A 14,426-nucleotide genomic window follows, 5' to 3' on the forward strand; every position below is an offset into this window, starting at 1 on the left:
TGTAATAGGCTATTTGACAATGCGAAAAATAAATTGTGAATTATTGTAATCAGTGTATATTATGAGTTTAAAAATGGTTATTTACTAACGAAATTTGAAAATAATACTTAATTTATTCGAAAATCAATAAAAAAAATGAATTTTTTCAAAAGTTTGTCACGTGACACAAAACGTTCCTGATTGGCCGGACTTATGATGAAGTCACTTTCTTGTAAATTTTGCTTTTCTACTATATGTACCACAGATTAAAATACAGCAAAGTGACGTCACCGACCCCATTGTAGCGCCATATTGTACAAGTAGCGTTTTCGCGCGTTATTTAAGTATGGAATTTTTAATATGATATTTTTCGGCAAATATGGGTTCCTTAACCTCTACTAAATAACATAAAATGTATTTTAAAAACCAGTCAAATAGCCTATTATCATAGATTTTGTCTCACAATTCACAAGTGGGTTACGAGCGAGTTTCGAGTTTTATTCAGATGAAATCTGCTATAGTGTCTAGATGTTTCGACTGTTGAATATTTTAAAGCTCGTATCAATAAAAACACTGATAAATAAGGCATATTACTGAATACAAGATTATATTAAATATTTGGCTTAGTATTAGTTGAATCCTGTAATAGTTTGTATTAGTTGAAGGCTGTAAATATATAAATTTAATTGTATTGGAAATGGTGGAAAATAGCAACTTAAGAGTTGAGTTCTTGCCGGTTCTTCTCTGTAGAATCTTCTTACCGGAATGATGCTGATCTTAACCGATTATTTCGGGTTCCAGCCCAGGCAAGCACAACTATATATGTATATGTGCTTAATTTGCGTTTATAATTCATCTCGTGCTCTACGGTGAAGGAAAACATCGTGAGGAAACCTGCATGTGTCTAATTTCATCGAAATTCTGCCACATTTGCATTCTCCCAGCTCGCATTGGAACAGCGTGGTAGAATATGTTCCAAACCCTCTCCTTAATGGAAGAGGAGGCCTTAGCCCAGCAGTGGGTAATTTACAGACTGTTACTTTACTTTTACTTTTTATATTTAGTTCAATATAACATGACGATGAAAATGCTTTTAAGAGCTTTGAATAAAAAAATATTTTGATTTGTTAACAAATAAAGACAAGTATTTTGTTTTATTTTTATTTATATTTTATTCCTGTTTTCACATTCTTCTTGTAAAAATGATTGCTTGAATCTTTTTTTATTCTTCGCGTAGGTATTGCATATTGTATAAAGCATGTTCTGAGATGTTTATTAGGGGCCATTCATTTATTACATAAAACTATTTTCACGATTTGCCCCTCCCCCCTCTGATACGAAAAAATAAGAATAGTGTATAATTTTTAAACATTTGTCAATAGATGTCGTTGTTCAAAAAGTTCGATTTTCTAAATCACGATATCCTTTGTCAAACGAAAATATATGTGACTGGAAAATTCTAATTAATAAACTGTCTTTTTCTTGGGAACGAGTGGTGTTTTATCCAAATAGGTTGAACCCTGGTTGAATTTAAAAGAAAAATGATTAATCGTTTGGTTTATTTTAATGTTTAATTTTCAAAGTTTTTTAAAATGTTTATTTGTAATTCGAATGAACCTCGACAGTCGCGCGGTTTCCCGCTCATTTTCAAATTTAACTTTGCACATTTTTGACCTCATTTAAGAACTATCGAAACTCCGACCGCCCTTGTAAGAAATCATTAGACATGGTCGATCCCCTCCCCCCTAGATCATCTTCGTAATTAATGAATGGCCCCCTTATACATATTTCGTTCTTCGTAATTACTGTATCAATACGTGCACTATTTTCATTTAACGCACACAATGCTATGTTATTGTATATAGACTAGGACTTTTTTTTAATTTAATTTATTTTGTAAGGCAAAGATGTATATTTATAATGCCAAGCTTAAATGGATAAGGTAAAATAATTATTATGTTTCATACTCATTTTTGGAATATTATTGCTTTTATTTATTTAGGCTGAATGTACAGTCAGAGTAAGAAAACCTTCGTCAGTTCAAATTCACTCCTTTATTAAGTCTTAAGCTCTTAGTACCTTTTGAATCTAAACGTCGAATCATTGCGACGCAATATGTCACTCTCGATCGGTAAAGCAGATTGTCGCTCGCACTGAGCACACGAAAATAGATCTTAAGGTGACGAACCTTTTCTTACCCCGACTGTACTTTATGAGAAAATATACAAGGTGTTTTTTAATAAATTAAATAAATAATATATTATATTTTTTATATTAAAATAAATAATATATTTTAATGGCTATGTCTTACTTGTTTTTAAATATACATAGTAATCTATTCTAAAGCTTTGTCAAATTGTGCTAATATATAGTATGTTGTGTCATGTATTTATATATTTATTATACTCGGGTTGGTGAATCAGCAACCGAGAATATAAATATATGTTTACATATATGTTACCGTATCCTTATAAGGACCGCTGATATTTATGTAAAATTATATACCAAACTAACCTAACTTAAACCTAACCTAACTTTTTCATCATGAATAGTTACTTAGGTCCTTATAACTTTGCTTTGACATCCATCGTAAGAGCTTAAAATGTACTATAATATACACTCTATAATAATAAGAATAAAGAACAAAATCTTTCGTACATTTTTTAAGTTCTTTTCTAGTTACGACGTTTTGCAACGGATACCTGTAATTTGTATTAGAAGCTTACATATGTGTTATTTCGTATGGATTAAAATCGACTTACTGGCAAATTTCCTGGCAGTTCCAGGACGTCATTGGCGAGCAGCCGCCAGTCGCTAACGTCGTATGTGTCCCCGACCACAGAGAGGGCCGGGTCCCCGGACCTCACGGGAAAGAGGGCGTCGTTTGTTGAGGTGCGTATCACTTGTATGGGATTAGTTATGTTAATGTATTGGTAGGGTTTCATGCAAGCCCGTCTCCATTGGGTTGTAATTTGAAGGTTGAGTGAGCCAGTGTAACTACAGGCACAAAAGACAAAACATATGAGTTCCCAAGGTTGGTTTCATTGGCGATGTAAGGAATGGTTAATATTTCTTACAGTGTTAGAGATGGTGACCACTTACCACCAAGTGTCCATCATAATATAATAAAGACATATTTAACTTAATTAAATCAAAAGCCTAATTGATAAATCTTACAGTTTTTAAAGTAGTTTATCTTCCGCAGACCGGCTTCGTCGAGACGCTGACGCCGCAGTTTACACCGGGACAGAGTTTGACGTCCCCGCAGCCCGTGTCCACGGCGATGGAGGACAAGCTGGCCAACATACAGGCACAGCAGGAGGTTGGTAGACCTGTGAATTTGAGGGGGTCAAAAACGAACGCAATAGGCTATTTGACTGGTTTTTAAAATCCATCTTATATTATTTAGTAGAGGTTAAGGAACCCAGTAAAAGATGATTTTTTTATTTCTAATACATATTTGCCGAAAAATATCATATTAAAAATTCCATATTTAAATAACGCGCGAAAACGCTACTTGGACAATATGGCGCTGCAATGGGGTCGGTGACGTCACTTTGCTGTATTTTAATCTGTGGTACATATAGTAGAAAAGCAAGGTTTACAAGAAAGTGACTTCATCATAAGCCCGGCCAATCAGGAGCGTTTTTGTCACGTGACAAACGTTTGAAAAAATCCATTTTTATTTATTGATTTTTGAATAAATTAAGTTTTATTTTTAAGTTTCGTTAGTAAATAACCATTTTTAAACTCATAATATACACTGATTACAATAATTCACAATTTATTTTTCGCATTGTCAAATAGCCTATTAGCCTTATCAAAGAGTCTTACGTGATACATGAATGGTCCCTATTAAGAAAAGAGGCTCTTAGCCCTTTCGAACCTTCAAGATGTCTGTTGTAGTCATTAAGCACATGAAAATTTAGTAGCGCTTACCAAATCAAATCAAAATAAACTTTATTCAAGTAGGCTTTTACAAGAAATTTGTATCGACATTTTACAATTAAGTGAAGCTACCACCGGTTCGGAAAGTAGATTCTACCGAGAAGAACCGGCAAGAAACTCAGTAGTTACTCATTTTTTACTTTTAAAAATGATTGTTTAAGATGCACGCATTCTAGCCACTGGGCTATCTCGGCTCGGCTAGCAGTTCAGATATAGGGTATAGGGAAGAACAACAACAGCCCGTAAATTCCTACTGCTGGGCTAAAGGCCTCCTCTCCCTTTGAGGAGAAGGTTTGGAACATATTCCACCACGCTGTTCCAATGCGGGTTGGAATGCACATGTGGCAGAATTTCGATGAAATTTGTCACATGCAGGTTTCCTCACGATGTTTTCCTTTACCGCTGAGCACGAGATGAATTATAAAGACATATTAAGCATATGAATCAGCGGTGCTTGCCTGGGTTCGAACCCGCAATCATCGGTTAAGATGCACGCGTTCTAACCACTGGGCCATCTCGACTCATATACTCTGCTTCGTATAGGGAAGAATAGAAAAAAAAATCATTTATTAATTTACCCGTTCCCTAAGTCATTCAGTCAACATCATATATATCATACTAAAACGCAAATTCTGTTTCCAGATTGTCTCACTGAAGTCCGAAGTCGAGGATCTCAAGGAGAAACTGGAAACGCTGAAGGTCCGTCGCGCGGAAGACCGCGAGAAGATCCGCGAGCTGGAGCGTGTCCGCCTCCAGCTGGATCAGGCGAATGAGTTCAAAGCGAAGATCATGGAGTCTCAGGCGCAACTGCAGAGAGATCTGCAGAGGGCAAAGCAAGAGGTGGGTCGTGGCACAACAACAACAACAGCCTGTCAATTTCCCACTGTTGGGCTTACACCTCCTCTCCCTTTTTTTTAGGTCTCCTCTTCCTTTTCCGAGAAGGTTTAGAGCATTCTCATAACACATCTTATCGCCTAATACCTTATTTATTTATTTATTTGAATGGCACATCAACAGTACATACATTAAACACTTAAAACTATACATTTAAAACTGACACTTATCTGATGTATTTACCAATTACAGACGTACACAGCACTGCTGATGATTACTGTCTAGCTGGTTAATAATAATACTTATCATTATGATTACAAAAAATATTACAAAAAAAAATTAAGATAACAAAAGAATTTTCAATTACAAAAATATTACGAAAAAATTACAGAAGAAGAAAGAATATCACATAACAAGCAAAATAAACTACAAATAAACCTTGTACAGCCTGTTGTAATGAAAGTAGGAAAAAAGTTAAACAAACCTTAGATTAACGTATTTCATGCGCTTTACTGATAACTCAGCTATATTGTGCACTACTAAGAGTTTATGATTAATTAATCTTTATTTATAATACAACACTGTTACACTTAACTACTTATATCCACTTTCATTTTACTTCTGAAAATCGGATAACAGTTTCGTCGTCTTTCTAAACAAGCTCTCGACCAAAGATATTGCGTCAGTTTGCTAGTAGTCACCTCCGCCCATAGACAATGCTGCTTCACTTTACAGCTCTACATGAGTTTATGCGCACTTGTGTCAGAATAGGCTATTTGACAATGAGAAAAATAAATTGTGATTTATTGTAATCAGTGTATATTATGAGTTTAAAAATGGTTATTTCCTAACGAAACTTGAAAATAATACTTAATTTATTCAAAAATCTATAAATAAAAATGCATTTTTTCAAACGTTTGTCTCGTGACACATAACGCTCCTGATTGACCGGGCTTAGGATGACACTTTCTTGCTAACCTTGCTTTTCTACTATACGTACCACAGATTAAAATACAAGAAAGTGACGTCACCGACCCCATTGCAGCGCCATATTGTCCAAGTAGCGTTTCGCGCGCTATTTAAATATGGAATTTTTACTATGATATTTTTCGGTAAACATGTACTAGAAATTAAAAAAAATCGACTTTTACTGGATTCCTTAACTTCTACTAAATAATATAAAATTGATTTTAAAATCCAGTCGAATAGCCTATTAGAGAGATGTGTAATAAGAAAAACGTTCCAGGTCCGTGAGGCTCAAGAGGCGCTGGACCTGCACAACGACGAGACAGCCGAGCTGCAAGAGGCCGCCGAGATGGCGGCGCTCGACAAGGAGATGGCAGAGGAGCGAGCCGAGGCGCTGCAGCTGGAACTAGAGCAGTGCCGCGACAAGCTGGAAGAGGCCACGCTCGACCTGCAGCTCATGCGCGCCGAGATGGAGGCCGGCGGGAACATACGTGAGTGCAACTTGCCTGGTTTAGGGGGGGGGGGGGGCAACTGCCCTGGGGCCTCCACATGAGAGGGGGCCACAGTTTTCAGCAAATACTTTGAGATATAGTCAAATTATAATTATGTTACTGTTTAATATTTTAAAAGTTACCGATACAATTACGAAACAATTCATAGCTTACTGATTGTAATAAAAAAAACTAATTGATTCATAATAATATAATTATTAGGGTGTTCACGCTTCTGTTTGTCTAGGGCCCCCACTGCTTTGTGGCCCCGGGGCCTCCACACCTTTAAATCCGACTCTGATGCGGGGGGGAGTGTTGTTTTTTTTGTTTTTTAAATATAAATATGAGACAACATCACCTACATTACTCTGATCCCAATGTAAGTAGCTGAAGCACTTGTGTTGTGGAAAATCAGAAGTAACGATACCACAAACACCTAGACCCGAGAAAACATAGAAAACTAATGGTAATCTTCATCGACTCGGCCGGGAATCGAACCCGGGACCTCAGAGTGGCGTACCCATGAAAACCGGTGTACACACCACTCGACCACGGAGGTCGTCTTTGTTGGTTTATGCCTTTTCTCCTTACCCATATATAATCTGTGGTTAGTGCAATGACAGTTATGGATTTCTACTCAATCTACTATCTAGATAGCGTGAAACAAAGTCGCTTACCGCTGTCTGTCCGTATGTATGCTTAGATCTTGCAAATTACTCAACGGATTTTGATGCGGTTTTTTTAATAGATAGAGTGATTCGAGAGGAAGGTTTTTTTGTATATAATAAATGGACAATATAGTAAAGAAACACTGGCGATTATAGAAGTTTCTAATGTGATGTCTTAAATAAACAAATTCTGTAGTATAAGCATTGCACCCGTGCGATGCCGGGGCGGGTCGCTAGTTTAAATTTAAAAATATAATACTGTTATCATACAGGATATGATACAGCTCATAATTTATTCGTACTTAAATTTCTCTGTATTCAAATTACTCTATGGTTTAAATTAACAGCAATGTCCATTTACGAAGCTTAACTAAGTCAACTTCCTAAGTGCAGATTACACTATAGTAATTTGCTTTTTTTGGTCATAGAGTTTTTATTTTTATTTAAGTCTATATAAAGGCGCAAGGCATAAATCCCATCTAAGAAATGATTTTACATCAAAAGATACACTTGTTAATATTAAAAGTTATGTTAATACATAAGAATTTATAACATTAAATGCTTAAATATGTTCAAATATGAACTAAAACTAGTTACACTAGTAACTGTATAAATCTTGATAATGGTGGCAAGAATGCTAGCTAATTATTTTCGAGGAGCATTAAGGATTCCTCGATAATAATATTTTTATGACTTTTTTTATTATTTATTAACTTTTCCCAATAAAAAATTAAATTTATCTTTTGTTACTTTACTTTACTTATCTTATCTACCTTTGAAGTATAAGAACTAGCGCGCACTGGTGACTTTTGTCACGGTGACTGTTTCGTCACTCTTGTCGAGTCCGTGAATATGTATGGAGGTGCGCGCACGTTACGACGTGACATTTGTGTCTGCATCTGTACATATTCACGGACTCGACAAGAGTGACGAAACAGTCACCGTGACAAAAGTTACCAGTGCACGCTAGTTGTAACATCTTCTATTTAACTTGTACTGTTCGATAAATGCCAATATTTCAGACACGACCGCTTGATTACACATATGTTTTGCACATTAATATATTATTATTTTAAACCGTTACGGATAATTATTATTAATATTGTGTGTATTTTATGTAAGGTGACAAGTCCCTATTATTAGCACTACAAATTGTTAAAATAGTTTTTTAAGTACTATGCCCTGAAAAATCCTGACCTATTCATAATAATGACATCATTTTCTTAAAGTCGTAATATATTAAATAATTAAATATTGGACAACATCACATACATTACTCTGATCCCAATGTAAGTAGCTAATGCACTTGTGTTATGGATAATCAGAAGTAACGATACCACAAACACCCAGTCCCAAGACGACATAGAAAACTAATAAACATTCTACATCGACTCGACTGGGAATCGAACCCCGGACCTCAGAGTGGAGTACCCATAAAACCGCTATATACACTACTCGACCATGGAGGTTGTCCATATTTTTTTTGCATAGAAATGATTATCATTGAAGTCTTAATTGAATAGAAATCAAGAATAAAAATAGTTGCGGTGCAAATCATGTTAGCGTGGAATGTTGGCAAGAATGCTAGCAGTGTTTCTATGTTAAAATGTAATTTTTTGGATTTATAATTATATAAAAAAAATGTTTGATATTCGAAGTCAAAAAATCAAAATAAAAATAATCTTTATTCAAGTAGGCTTTTACAAGCTTTTTTGAATCGTCACTTTACAATTAAGTGAAGCCACCACCGGTTCGGAAAGTTGATTATACCCAGAAAAACCGACAAGAAACTCAGTAGTTACTCTTTTTTAATATGTAATCATATCTAATAGTTTACTTACTTCAAATAGTGTCTTCATGTGTCTATAATAGGGTCTGTCACATTATATGAAGCCTTGAAATTGACATATTTATGTATTACTCTATTTATTTAAGTATATATTTTTTTATTTTATAGAAAATATCGATCGTCTTATGCATGTACGTATTATATATTTATTTATTGTGTGTGTTTGAGTTTTTATATATATATTTACAGAGTATTTGTGTATTTTTTTTAGAAAAATCATTGACAGTAATATTTTTGACAGATTTTGACGTAACTCATCTATTTGGTGTTAATTGAGTTGTATGATTTAATATTGTTTTATGTGTACAGTCGGGTTAAGAAAAGGTTCGTCACCTTAAGATCTATTTTCGCGTGCTCAGTGTGAGCGACAATCTGCTTTACCGATTGAGAATGACATATTGCGTCGCAATGATTCGATGTTTAGATTCAAAAGGTACTAAGAGTTACTTGATAAGGGAATGAATTTGAAAATTGACGAAGCTTTTCTTACTCTGACTGTACTTAACTATATAATATAGTCTGTGTTGTATTTTCTTTTAATTTTAATCGAATGTGTTATTTTTTTTGTTTTTAATCTATGCATGCTTTGTTGTGTTCCGTTTTTCGTTCACTCCACCACTTGACTGATGACTTTGACTATGATTTTTGACTGCAATGTTTAACTGATGGTTATTTAAGCGTTAACACGATCTATGATTCATAAATTCAAGGTCAAAATCGTTTACTCCTCTGTCCATTGAAACGGACTATATTGATCTTGATTTATTACTCAAGGGTTTAGAGAGTGACTTCCTGTCAATTAAATCAAATTAAAATGTACTTTAATCAAGGCTTTTATAAGCCCTTTTGAATCGTCATTTCACAACTATATTAAGCGATGCTACCACCGGTTCGGAAAGTAATTTGAGGAACCGGTGAGAAACTGAGTAGTTACTCTTTTTCAACATTTAAAAACACAGTCACGTTAGATAAAATAATTATATATGTATGTAATATATCGTGCCTGGAATTCAACAAGTATTAATTCCACGCTAATGGAGTCATATGCTTATAGTTATGTAACGGCTGGTCTAAAGCCTCATCTCCCTTTGAGTAGACTCTAAAAAAAAACCTAGTAAATAATTATACAAATAAAATAAATGGTTAGTTCTGAGGTGGTTCTTTCTGAACCAATAGATTTTTGATGAGTAACCAGTAGTAACCAATCTAATGGTGTGAGGCAATTTGACTTGGACTGACGAAACGGCCCGAGGACGGGACCGGAGCAGAGCATGTGTACAGAGCGGCGTGTCTGAACAGAGCACCCGTACGCAGCGGGCGAGGGCGCCACCGGGTACGAGGTGCGTCAGCTGCAGCAGCAGAACGTGCGCCTGCGCGACACGCTCGTGCGCCTGCGCGACCTCTCCGCGCACGACAAGCACACCATGCAGAAGATGCAGAAGGTGAGCGCGGGGGGGGGGGGGTTTGCCTCGCACCGGACTGTCTACTGGTGGAGCAGTGACGTTACGTCAACTTAACGTGCATCTTCTGTTTTGATTTAGGAATTAATCAAGTGACTTTGTAAAGTTAGTAAATTTACAGGCGTAAATGGGAATTGCTGGGTTAAGGCCTCCTCTCTATTTGGGGAGAAGGTTTGGAATATATTTCCAATGTGTGTCGGTGGAATACATATGTGGTGGCATTTCTATGAAATTAGATACATGCGGATTTCCTCACGATGTTTTCCTTCACCGCCGAGCACTAAATAAAACAATAAAAAAAAAATAATAATAAAAAAAATAACGAGAATTAATGCTTATCTTTAATGGCGCAATATCCCCGAAAAGGAATGTCCCTCAGTTATTGTTGGAGTTTTCCTCCAAAACTGGTTTTCAGTGACATCCATTTATTCCAGTGACGTTGTTACAGGATTTGGAGCAGTATAGATCTGAGATAGCCGAGCTGAGCCGCACCAAGGAGAAGTTATCTGCCCGCGTCGAAGAATTAGAAGCCCAAGTCGCCGATCTTCGGGAACAGGTACGTTCCCCCCCTAATCATTGCGATTAGGTTTATCGTAAACAAATTTTAATTTAGCCATCAAATACAAGCTCTGTCAAGAAGATTTGAGATTATATTATATTTTACTAAACATATATCTTTAAATTTATTCGTTTACTTGGTGATAGAGCATTTGTGAAAGTTTGTGCCAAATTGGTGATGCGGTTAGTTTTACTCCATTATATTTTACGCATACAAATTGTATGGAAAAATACATAAATCTATATCCCTGATTATATGACGATTGCTAAGCACTGTCTGCCTGTATAACTCAAATAGATTCCACTTTAAACTTCCAAGACCCTGGACTTAAATCCTAGGTCGATGAAAAGTTATTGTGTATTTCTGGAGTAAATTATCAATAGCAGATTGGAATTTGGCTCCTGAACTAATTACATCATAGTCAGATGATAGAGAAATCAGTGTTTGCAGACACATTTGTGTGCTATAATATGCATAGCGTGGTCTTTGTTGTGACCAAAATCTTTAGGGCTACATATATATATGCAAACACTTCACGTTTGTAGTGTGAATTTGCACGATGTTTTTATCATGGTCAACATTATCTTGCCTGTTCCAGAGTCGGTAAAGTCATTCGTTTATTCAAACTCAAATTTAAAAAACAAAAAGTATTGTTTATCCAAATGTTTTGGATTAAGTTTTTTATAACTAGCAATTAAGTAATATATTTATTTAAGAAATGAATCGATGTTCTAACCGGTACCGGGTACCGCTAGTATATAATATATTTCGGTATCATTTTCAGGTTGACGCCGCTCTAGGTGCCGAAGAGATGGTTGAACAACTCGCTGAGAAGAAAATGGCGTTAGAGGATCAGGTCAGTACAGTTACTATAAGATTTAAATTAAAGATAGAATGCTTATAACTCGGGTTCCTTCAAACGAGCCGTGAACAGGCATCTTGCGGTACATTCTTCTCGACTGTACTGGTCGTAGTGTGGAATCCACTATAGTGCGACACAACTTAGATGTCGCATCGGCAAAATTCGTAAAACCGATCACATCCGAATTAAGTATCCCAAATATCAATATTTATTTCTCATGCGAATATGATCTTTGCACAAACGTAATAACTTGTAATATCATATGACCTAATATATTCGTCAATTTGACGCGTTTATTTACATGCACTTGCTGATGCATGCATGTGTTGCTGGGTTTGTGTAGAGGATAATGAAAGTCACTAACTGGTTCACGATTTATTAACGAGACGGCACAATTATACGGACTGTGACGCACTTGATAGACGCTCAGTTTTACATAGGCAATGCTTCGACTTTTATACATGACATATGCCAAAGAATATGAGATACACAGATGTGAAATATTTTAGTCATAGAATATGTAACTTTACTAACTGTTTACTTTAATACCTATGTGCATGTACGGGACACATGCACAACCCGAGAAGGGTTGAACTGACGCGGGAATCTATAGCGACGAATAGCGTCGAGTGGCGCGATAGGGAGCTGTCTCTATTGGTTGTGAATCGGCAGTAATCGGTTTTATTGAATTTGCCGATGCTACATCTAAGTTGTGTCGTATTATACCACTTACCGTCAGATGGAATGTAGTCATATCCCTACCCGGAAAATCTAAAGTGTATGTCATAGATAAAGAAGAATTTAGTTAAGGATATGGTTTCTGAAGGAAGAGTCAATTTGCAGGTGGAACAGCTGAAACAAGACGTCCAAGAGCTGGAAGCGCTGCAGGAAGTTCACGAACAACTCGTGGAATCGAACAGGGAGCTCGAAATGGATCTCCGTGAGGAGTTGGAGATGGCTCATGCAGCGACCAGGGAGGTACGTTGACGGTACTAATTAAATGCCAATGTTTTTTTAGCTGAAAGTAATTACTTTCAATTGAACCAGTTTTCAATTCAATTGAACCAGTGAATAGGTCTTTAATAGGTATATTTAGCATTCTATCACACTTTAAATTAAAACAAACATTATTTAATTGGCTGAGTAACTTAACCTACGAAGATACAGAAAATCTATTATATATAAAGAAATAGATTGTAAATTGGGCAATTATACATTAATACAACACACACACACACACACACACATACATACATATATATATATATATATATATATATATATATATATATATATAAATTATATCTCGTCTTCCGAGAGAAGCATTAGGCTATAACTAGTTGTATATATATCCTTCCAGGCCGCGAGGGAACGTGAAGCGGCCCTGGAGACAATAACGGACCGGGATCTGACGATAGTCAAGTTCAGGGAGCTGGTGCAGCGCATGACGGAGCAGCACAACGAGCTCAGGGCTCAGCTGGAGTCCAAGCAGGGTTAGTGTTGCCAGATTCGTTATTTTTTTATTGACCCAAAACAATGTCCATACAGCTTCATGAATAATTGTATACATTACACGTTAATGTATGAAAATCTGTGACTTTTTGTGTGGTAACTTTTTGGAACTTTAATTTTTTTTTTTAAATAAGTCAAATAATTAAATAAACAAATACATAACATAATCAAAACAAAACAAGTATTTACTAAATATAACAAAAGTCTTGTTGACTATAAGATATTCTTCCATTTGTTAAGTCGATATGTAATAAATTACTAATAGTTAATGTAAAAAAAATATATATAAATTTAATAAACGGTTAGCGAAGACTGGGAATCAAAGTTATCAATCAAATCATTAAATAGTATAAAACAAAGCTTTTCTGTTCCTACATATGTCCCTTTGTGTGCTTAAATCTTTAAAACTAAGCTACGGATTTTGATGCGGTTTTTTTTCTTAGATCTCTATCTATAAAAAAAGAAACTGCATTAAAATCCGGACATGGAATCATGGACAAATTCGTAAAGAAACACTTATAATTTAAGAAGTTTCTACTGTGATGTCATATTATTTCACCCGTGCGAAGCCGGGACAAGTCGCTAGTAAATAATAAATTTCAATTAGTATAAATAAATATGAGACAACATCACATACATTACTCTGATTCCAATGTAAGCACTGAAGCACTTGTGTTATGGAAATCAGAAGTAACGGTACAAACACCCAGACCCGAGACAACATAGAAAACTAATTGTAATCTACATCGACTCGGCCGGACGAACCCGGTACCTCAGAGTGGCGTACCCATGAAAACCGGTGTACACACTCGACCATGGAGGTCGTCAATTAAATTAAATATTAAGTTTCGATTAACATTCCAGCTGGGTCACCGGCGCCCAGCGCGGAGCAGGAGGGCAGTCCGGAGGGCGGGGCGCGGTCCTCCCCCCCGGTGGAGCTGGGCTCGCTGGTGCAGCAGTCCAGGGCTTCCACGCGCTCCATCGACCTGCAGCTGCGAGCGCTCGAGCTGGCGCAGGCGCGCGCCCGCGCCGACATGCTGGCAGCCTGCCTGCCTGACCACTTCATGGCCTCTAACGGTCAGTTTGAGCTAGGGAGCTGTTGCACTTTATGTAAAAGTAAAAGTAACAGCCTGTAAATTCCCACTGCTGGGCTAAAGGCCTCCTCTCCCTTTGAGGAGAAGGTTTGGAACATATTCCACCACGCTGTTCCAATGCGGGTTGGTGGAATGCACATGTGGCAGAATATCGATGAAATTTGTCCCATGCAGGTTTCCTCACGATGTTTTCCTTCACCGCTG

General features: G+C 36.5%; 1 protein-coding gene across 1 annotated transcript in view; it reads left to right on the forward strand.

Annotated features, from left to right (window-relative positions):
* Nucleotides 1-14,426, forward strand: part of LOC124541531 (dynactin subunit 1) — a 39,266-nt gene that overhangs the window by 6,893 nt on the left and 17,947 nt on the right. The window contains exons 6-15 of the mRNA XM_047119447.1: nt 2,760-2,871; nt 3,185-3,301; nt 4,570-4,767; nt 6,008-6,218; nt 10,035-10,177; nt 10,644-10,751; nt 11,539-11,610; nt 12,460-12,594; nt 12,977-13,109; nt 13,993-14,205. Of these exons, the coding sequence (XP_046975403.1) occupies nt 2,760-2,871; nt 3,185-3,301; nt 4,570-4,767; nt 6,008-6,218; nt 10,035-10,177; nt 10,644-10,751; nt 11,539-11,610; nt 12,460-12,594; nt 12,977-13,109; nt 13,993-14,205 (1,442 nt within the window). The remainder of the gene's footprint in view (nt 1-2,759; nt 2,872-3,184; nt 3,302-4,569; nt 4,768-6,007; nt 6,219-10,034; nt 10,178-10,643; nt 10,752-11,538; nt 11,611-12,459; nt 12,595-12,976; nt 13,110-13,992; nt 14,206-14,426) is intronic.

Source organism: Vanessa cardui, chromosome 28 (assembly GCF_905220365.1).
Source record: "Vanessa cardui chromosome 28, ilVanCard2.1, whole genome shotgun sequence".
Classification (NCBI taxonomy): Eukaryota; Metazoa; Arthropoda; class Insecta; order Lepidoptera; family Nymphalidae; genus Vanessa; species Vanessa cardui.